This window comes from Myxine glutinosa, chromosome 5 (assembly GCF_964187855.1).
Source record: "Myxine glutinosa chromosome 5, kmMyxGlut1.1, whole genome shotgun sequence".
Lineage (NCBI taxonomy): Eukaryota > Metazoa > Chordata > Myxini > Myxiniformes > Myxinidae > Myxine > Myxine glutinosa.
The window spans coordinates 12,834,838-12,843,846 of NC_136265.1; the positions used below are offsets into that span (position 1 = coordinate 12,834,838).

Sequence of the window (9,009 nt, forward strand, 5' to 3'; positions counted from 1 at the left end):
GTCAGATGAAGAGAGCAACTTGTGTTGTGATGATATCATTCAGCAGGAGAGAAATGTTTTTTAATAAATGACTTTTTGTTGCCCTTTTGCAATCATTTTGTGATTATGTTGCATTTTAATTGTGTTTTGCAGAATCTTGGCAAGAACTTATTGATGACTGTCTTAGTAACATCCATAGGTTTAATGCTGGAGACAGGCCTGGTATTGAGGTGAGTGTTGGAGAGCTGATCTGCATCTGACCTTCATATTGCAGTACTCGTGAGGTACCCATGCCAAATGTGAGGTTCCCATGGGTGGGAAGCCAATAGAAAACAAACAATGCAGAAACTGTGAATGGGAAACGATGAACCAATCAATTCCACATTCCTATGCCACCTTCAGTCGAACGTCAGACATGGACAGCCGGTTCGTAAATGACTTCGCCAAAAAATGGCGAATGGGAAACCATGGAACCAATAAATTCCACATTTCTGTGCCACCTTCATTCGAATGTCAGACATGGACAGCCGGTTCGTGAAGGACTTGCACAAAAAACGTACCCGTCTGAATGGTTCTATACCCAGTCAATGGCGAATCTGCATATGGCGAATCTGGGAATGTCACAGATAGAAAGTAGAAACCCTCACGTCATTTCCTCATTCATAATTGAACTCAATATCTCTATTTTCATTCCAAACAGCATCATTCCAATCATACATTATTACTGTCGCGTCGACCCTGCAGTGAAGACCTCAGGGTGACGGATGACCAAACGAGTCTTAACCCCGAGGCGTATGAGCCGAATCGATGGCGATTCCTCTGAATGGCGCGCGAGTGAAACGGGGGTCCCGTGGCCTTTCCTGGATGGACAGACGCGACGGGGGGTTTAACCGAACCCATGGACAAATACACACAGGACAAGAAATTGAAAGTCAACAAATATTGATTTAATGAAAATGATGCAAGCAAAAGGAATGTGCGGTAAAACTAAAATTCCTAAATGAGGGACCCTCCACTCAGACTTGTATGCAGACACAGGGAGAAATAAGAGTGAAATTAAATGTCGGATGTCGTATAGCCACTTAGCTCCGGTCTCAACGAGGTATTGGTGGCGTTACAGGTCCCGTGTTCCTGCGCAGGAAAACGTGCATTGGCGCGAAGTGACGTCCACTGCCAGCCGCCGGCGCGAAGCAAACAGGCAAGAGCACCTCTCTTGGTCCTTCTCGTTCGGCTGCACCGAGCTCCGCCGACCGTCCCGAACCGCTGCCTCTCACCGGCCCCTTCCCAGGAGCGCACATGAACCAAAGCAGCCGCAGCCGAGCGACTCAAAGCCAACCAGCGACCATCCGCCACCAATGCCAGAACACAGAGAGCGCCAAATGCGTCCGCTCGCACGAAGCCCAGGACAGAGAGAGCGCCAAATGTGTCCGCTCGCATGAAGCCCAGGACAGAGAGAGAGAACAATGGTGAGACACGTCCCTTTTCGCTCCAGTGCTCGAATGTTCGACGATGATGTCACACTCTACCAATCCTGACGTCTCGTCCCATCATCTTATCTCCACGACCAATCATCCCCCTTCGGGGCTGGGGGGGGGGGGGGGGGAAGGGGGTGGGAATCCCCCTGATTGATGCCCAATGACGAAGCTCGGCTGTCAATTATGGTCCTTCGAGGCAGAGTCTAGCTGTGCTTCGGGAATGTTCAGCTGGGCGGGGTCGTAATGTCTGGGTACTGTCGGCGATTATGGTTGTTGTTGTAATCGTTGTTGTAATGGCGGCCTTTTTTCGATTAAATAAAACATAAGGGAAAGTCACAGTGGCAGTTACACACTAGGAATTATTATTAAGCCCTACCTAATTAGCATCGCTCCACCCCTCGCATGGAAACACTTACCGGACAGTCGGCCTAACTTAGATACATGAAGATTCTTCTTCTTCATGACATTCGGGGCACGCTAATCTTTACAATTCTATCTCGACTAAGGTGTTTCATTACTTACCCCCACACACGTAACAATACTATAAGAAAATAATGTTTTAAATCACAATTATATTGAGATATCATCAAACCAGCCTATTGTCGTCATCTGTTCACTTCCGGATTTAGTCCGTATCGAGTCGATTTCAAAATCATAATTTTATTGAGGAATTTATGAAAGCTCCTGTGGTGAAAACAATCCACATAAACTCCAGAGATCGTGAGTTTTATTTCGATAGAACTCCACAGCATCTATTAACCCTTTGAGTACGGGATTTTTTTTGGATAAAAATACCCCCGGTACGGGATTAATTTGGCATTTTGGTACGGGAATGCAACCACGTACTGACGATCTATTTATAGGTATAGTCGATGACGTGTAGTAACGTCATCCGTACACAAAACTTTTTCACGGGTTGTTTGTGGCACTGGACGTCATCCGTACTCAAAGGGTTAAAAGAATAGTAATCTAATAAGCCAGCGTTCATCAATGCATCATATAAAGCCAGTCATATAAAGGCACATTATCGTTCTTCCCAACTTGAAGCCCGACAAATGCAGTCAATCTCTCTCCCGACAACTCAGCTCCTTTTATCAGCCGTCACCGGTTGAAGCTGGAACTGCAATAGGTATCAACCATAATTTCATTACAGCTCCTACCTTTTTTTTTTTTTTTTTTTTTTTTTTTTTTGTATACAAGATCGAGGCTCGTGAAAGAGCGAACATTAATCACACAGAAAGACAAACAGACACATAAAACAAATAACATCGGGAGCGGTAGACAAGATGGGGAGAGAGGGGGAAGGACACAAACACAACATTTGAGAGCAGGGACCGAGAGACATGGAGACATCGAGAGATCTGTGGGAGGGAGAGGGCTTTGGGGGGGAGGCATGTGAAGGGGGGGAGGCATGTGAAGGGGGGGAGGCATGTGAAGGGGGGGGGGGGTGGGAGAGGTATAAACATATGGACACTGCCAGGATTTCCAGGAAATAAGTTGGAATTTCAAACAAGGTGGATCTGGGGTGAATTAGTGGGGGTAGAAAAGATCAAGGTTATGGATGGGGGAAGATAAGAGATGGTGGTGAACAGCTGTTTTAAAGACCTGGAGGGAGGAGAGGGATTGAAGGGAGTGTGGGAGTTTGTTCCACAGGCGGGAGAAAAGAGGAATGAAAGAGTGAAGGTGAGCAGAGAGCCGAGATTTCGGCAGTTTAACCATCAGAGGGTTGCTGGCAGATCTTGTGCGACCTGTAGGAATATTTGGGGGACAGAGCACAGAGAGAGCTGGGGGAGCAAGGCCGGAGAGGAGTCGGTAGAAGACAGAAAGACCACCTACCTGCCTGCGGTGAGTGAGTGAAAGGCCCTCAGAGATAGCTTCATCGCGGGAGATTCCAATGATTTTGAAAGCTTTGGATTCAACAGCGTGAAGCCGAGCCAGGTGTGATGTACCTACCTTGCAATATCCGCTGGAACCCCAAAACGTTGCACAGAAGTGTTGGTGGGGCTAGCCCCAAAACTGAGGGAGTAGTTTGGGGACGGTCAGACACTCCTGTTTTCTAATATAGATTGTAATAACAGCCCGAGTATTTATTTGCACACTTTTGATGTTTATTAGCAACTAGAGGAGCCTAACTGGCGCTTCACCGACAGACCAATTAGTCGTCCTTTTTGCCAAAATGAATTTACCCATGCAGTGAGTGCTTTAACCTCAGTGTTGCCCAGGTAAAAAAGAGAATTGTAATACCCTCTCTCACCCACCGCCAGGTGGTGCTATACGGTACACATTTACATAGAGAATTCATGCCCTTCCCCCTTGTGGTGAAATTGTACCAAAGTTGAACCCAGGTGTGGCGCTCCCTTAAACCGCTGGGCGGTGTCTATAAGACCTCGGACGTCCGCGACTCGAGGCCACTCCTGCGACATCATTATACAATGCCATGTAGAATTGAATGGTACGTACCCGCCTATATTCTAGGTTTGCTTGCATTGACTGATGTATTCAATCTTTCTCATATGATGCCTAGATCCTGACATGTATGTTGCATGATGTACTTTACAGGATGATGTACAGATCTGATTGAGATTAAACCATACATATGGAACATGTTGTGAATCTGGTTGATTTCCACAACACCCCTCACAGACACATAGCCTATGTTACCCCCCACACAAAGTTGAGTTTGAAGTTTGTAACTTAAATATGTGGCAGAGAGGAATCTTGGTTGAATCTCTCATCTTCCTCTTTTCCTTTAGGCCGCAGCTACCACAGCACTGTCTGCTCTAAGTAGAGAATTCTACAGGACAGAGAGTGGTCAAGCACTGCCTGGTATACAGGGTGCGTCAGTACATCCTCTACACTCACCATTGATTTGTTGTTTTGTTTAATCCTCAACCATGACTTTTTGAGTTGGGTTCCTAACAGATATTAACTTCCATTGACCAAATAGCGCAGCATCAGGTGGTCGGTAAGTTGGTGTAAATTCGATTTTGTAAATTGTAGTGGTAATTGGGAATGCAGGAGAAAATCGAAAGTTTTCCACTGTTCAAACTATTTGTTTCAATTGAAGGCGTTACGGGTGAAATGCCTGACAATTTCATTTTCTGTATCTTGGATGTGTGGTTGGGAATGTGGGGGTCTCTGAGGCGGTAATACAGTATGGCTGATCCAAGGATTGCTTACTTTAAAAAAATTGTAGGGGGTGAACATTTGGGAACACATTAACTCCTGTAAAGGTGTTTTGTGAATTATGATTGGTCAATATGTGGTGTTCCCGTTACCCAGTAGGAGCTGAGAGTCTATGCAAAAGACCAAGATCAGGCCAGTTGTGGTCAAAACAAGTTGATTCCAGGAAGTTTTGGACGGTTATTGTAAAGTACCAAATTTCAGTCTCTTGGGTTAGTTCATAAGCAACTTGGTATTGTGAAGGTCAAAAAGAAACTCAGCCCAACAAAAAGAATTGTTCGTGTGAAATAAGAAAGGAATTGCTTGTTGTGCTGCTGCGTGCATGGCCTGCTCGATTATGGTGTGAAATGAGAAAGGAAAAGGTAAATACAGGAAGTCCCCGGTTTTACGAACACCTGGTTTCCAAACATCCGTTCATACGAACATGATACTTTATAATCATGTTTTTGTCTTCCGAACATTCAGTCGATTCACACGAACACTGCTTCTTTGAACAATACCACGCGCGAAGCACTAAATGCAGGGTATCGGACCTCGAGAGTTAATTTCCCATTCATACCTCATTCACATGGGCTTTGCTCCAACACTTACGCCATTTCACACGTCATTCTCTCCACGGGTTTCTCACTGGCACGAGAGAGACTGCTGCCTGTTTCACTTCACCCTGCCCCCCTCCAACTAGCTCGTTATTCCTCTTCACCCATTTCACTCTACACATGTTTACTCTACTATAATTTATTCATTACTAGTACACCCGTTCCCCACAGGAGCGGCAGGGAGAACCATTCCTCTCTGGGATGTATAGATTACATTATGGTTGTCCTTCTGTCAAGTTTGGTTGAGTTTGGAAAAGTAACGACCGAATGGATCACGGTAAAAAATCGTCAGACAGACACCAAATTGCATATTTTAGTATGATTGATTTTAAAAGTACATTTAATAACGTTATATGTAAAAAAAAAAACATCGGGTTTCATGTGTGATTGGGAACCAAGTTATTACATGTGTATGAAGGGGATTTATTGATCCAGTTTACGAACATCCAACTTACGAATACATTTTCAGGAAAACATTGTGTTCGTAAACCGGGAACTCCCTGTGCAGGAAAAGTTGTGGAAATGTAAACAAGACAAAAGGAATAAATGTTTTGTTATGGCATGTGACGTTTTTATTTTTGATTTCATTGAAACGGTCTTTCACATTCTCCTGCCCTTGTCCCCAGACTTGTTACTCGACCATTACCTCGGAGGCCTGCACTGCGACATTGAGCAAGTCCGTGGTAGTTTTGCAATGGCTCTGGGTGTCCTGCCAGCCTTCTTGCTCCGGGGAAGGCTGCAACAGGTCAGAAACAGAAGTGTTCTTGGAACACGAGAAGTAGAATCGATGATGAAGTCGACATAATCTGAAATGTCTTGAACGTATTAGTAGTAGTAGTAGTAGTAGTAGTAGTAGTAGTAGTACACCTTTATAGGCCATTTTTCCCTGCAGAGCAGGGATTGGCCTTTTTCGGGTCTCCTTTTTGAAGCAATGTTTTATGGCCGGATGCCCTTCCTGCCGCCAACCCTGTTAGTCGCCTCTTGCGACACGCAGGGAATTACCAGTGAACTGGTACTCAATTTGCCGACCTCGGAAGGATGACGGGCTGCGTCAACCCCTCTGGCGTTAATTCAGCGCTCGACCGGAATTCGAACCCAGAATCCTAGGATCCCAAGCCGGCACCCTAACCGCTAAGCCAACACCAGGCTTTGAACGCAAGAGACAACTAGAACGGGCACTCGGTAGAGCGCATACCTTCGCCGCAGCTACTGTTCTGTACTTGGCATGGGAGTGTAGGGAACAGAACAGTGAACAGTTTTGACCTTTTCGTGACCTTGACCTTGACCTTTGACCCGATTGCTCCCAAAATCTAATCAAATGTGTCCCGTATAATAACCAATCATCCCACCAAATTTCATGCAATTCGGTTGAATACTTTTTGAGTTATGCGAATAACATACACACACACACACACACAGACATACAAATAAATACACAGCGATCAAAACATAACCTTCCGCTTTTGCGAAGGTAATTAAATGGGGACAGTCCAAGATTATCGAGACGCGTCTGCATGACATGGTGATTGTTAAATGAAAGGAAGCAATTCAACAAGGTGTCTCAGGAAACGATGTACTCATACTTTAACAGCCTCAATAATGCCAACGTTTTTTTGTGGTTTCGGCCTGGTAGCATTTAGCCCAAGTCTTTGAATAAACGGTTGGTCGTGCCCAATGTTCATTCGACTGAAGGTGACAATAATTTTTAATTTCTTCAGGGTTAACATCGACCAAGTAATGCTGGCAGAAGGGGCCCCCAGTTTAATGTCCGTCCAATAGACGACGCACACATGGATGTGTGTCCCTACCTGTGAAAGACCAGAATGAGAGTTTATAGCTCGGCCGAGATTCGAACCTGGGTGCGACGGCTCAAAGGTGAGTGCAGTTACCTCTCGGCTATCCTGCAAGTCCATATCTCGGTGAACGATGCAACCAATGGAATTAAACTGGAAACTGTCTGGTGGACCCCACCTCTCAAAATTATCATGAAAATGTGTAAATACCTTCATTAACATCACGTGAGTTATGTTTATCAATGTAAAGCCATCTCCATCGATGCGTACGCAGACTGAAGAAGACGTTCACCACAGGTGCAGTGCATAAGGCATGGGTGTTTTTATTGTCAATCCTGTGACCCTTTCTTACATCGTCCTTCATTCTTGCAGGTGTTGCAGGGATTGTACGGGGTAGCCAAGACGCCCAGTACATTTCCGGCATTCCACGATGCTCGCTCTGACGCCGTTTTCGCCATTGCCAGGTGTGCCATGATATCTTCTTTTTTTGTGCACGAGATTTGGGTTTCAAACTTTCATTTTAAATCGCATTTCAAAATTGACTTCCCAACCGAGTCACCCTGGCATCGCAGTGTGTGCACAACAGTTGACGCGTGCTGGGACGGCGATGAGCAGGCGGATCTCTGCCAGGAGAATGTCGACGCCGTTTACAATGCTCTGATGGAAGCCATGAACGACTTCACAAGAAATATTCAAGGAGACGTCTCCCTTAAGTGAGTGCCTTGTTGAGGAACTCCATGACCTAACTTTTCAGGTGTTTTTCTTTCTTCTCTTTAAGTTAACTGTTCAAAAGGGGCGTTTTCCACATTCAAGAGAAACTTGTGCCGCACACGTTTGAGAATCCAACAGGTTGTTCTCCTCCCTCAACGGAGGTCCAACGGTACCAAGCTTATGCCCTGTCTTGACCACAATACTCCTCCACTTCCTCGTGTCCTCGGCCAACTCTCGCCACTTTCCAACCACCCCCACCTTACTGACATCCATGCTCACCCAATCTTCCCATCTCAACCGCGGTCTACCTATGTTCCTCCTACCTTGCTTCCTCAACCTATCTTCTTTCTTTGCCATTCTGTTCCCCCCCCCCCCCCCTCCCCGCTCCCCCTCCATATGCACCAATTCTTCATCCTTATGCAGCACAAAGCTGCGGGGGGCGGGCATCATTGGCTGGGGGCACGGTAGTGTGGCTGATGCAGTGCCCTCTGCTGGTTAGGGCAGGAATTTGTAATTTATTCATGGTGCTGGCAATACCTTGCCTTCTCCTCACAAAGAAAACCATGGAATAGTTAACGTCCACCAATGAATGCTGGCATTTCCATCCGAGGGTCGGGGCACACATTGATTAATCACCTTGCCAGTGAAACACCAGGATGTAAGTTTGTAGCTGGGTCAGGATTCAAACCCAGGCTCGATGAGTCTGCGTACCTTTCGGCCATTCTGTCAGCCCACCCACACCAAGTGTCCAGCCCACTCTCGCTGTATTTTCACCAATCTCCCCATCAAGCTCATCTGTACACTAATCTCCTCCCTCAGTTTATCCATCCTCCTTCTATCCACCCTCTTCACTCCCACCGTCCTGACCCAGTTGAATTCTCAGATTGAAATTCCCCTTTGAGTACTTCCCTTATTGTCCCCTGTCGCACCGCGGAGCGAAAGGGGGACTATGGTTTTCCCATGCGGGCGTGCGTGTGTACGTACGTACGTACGTACGTGCGTGCATGCGTGCGTAAGCGAAGGACCGCATTCGAATTTGCTGTGTGGTGCAACCCACGTCAAAATCCAAGATGGCCGCCGCCATGTATGTCTGATGCCATGTATGTCTGATGCCATGTATGTCTGAACCTTGTCAGCGGAATATCTTGAAAAATAAGCGAAGTAGCAACTTCTAATTTGGTGTGTGGGTGTATCTAGGCACAAGGAAGAACGCTATTGAAAATTGGGTCGCCACGTCAAAATCCAAGATGGGCGCCACCATATATTTGTCTG

The 9,009-nt window shown here is 46.1% G+C and overlaps 1 protein-coding gene across 2 annotated transcripts in view; it reads left to right on the plus strand.

Moving 5' to 3' along the window:
* TBCD (tubulin folding cofactor D) overlaps positions 1-9,009 on the plus strand; it is a 181,548-nt gene that overhangs the window by 146,605 nt on the left and 25,934 nt on the right. For both annotated transcript variants that reach the window (XM_068117802.2, XM_068117801.2), the window contains 5 exons: positions 133-209; positions 4,208-4,289; positions 5,860-5,978; positions 7,399-7,490; positions 7,599-7,739. In XM_068117802.2, the coding sequence (XP_067973903.2) occupies positions 133-209; positions 4,208-4,289; positions 5,860-5,978; positions 7,399-7,490; positions 7,599-7,739 (511 nt within the window). The remainder of the gene's footprint in view (positions 1-132; positions 210-4,207; positions 4,290-5,859; positions 5,979-7,398; positions 7,491-7,598; positions 7,740-9,009) is intronic.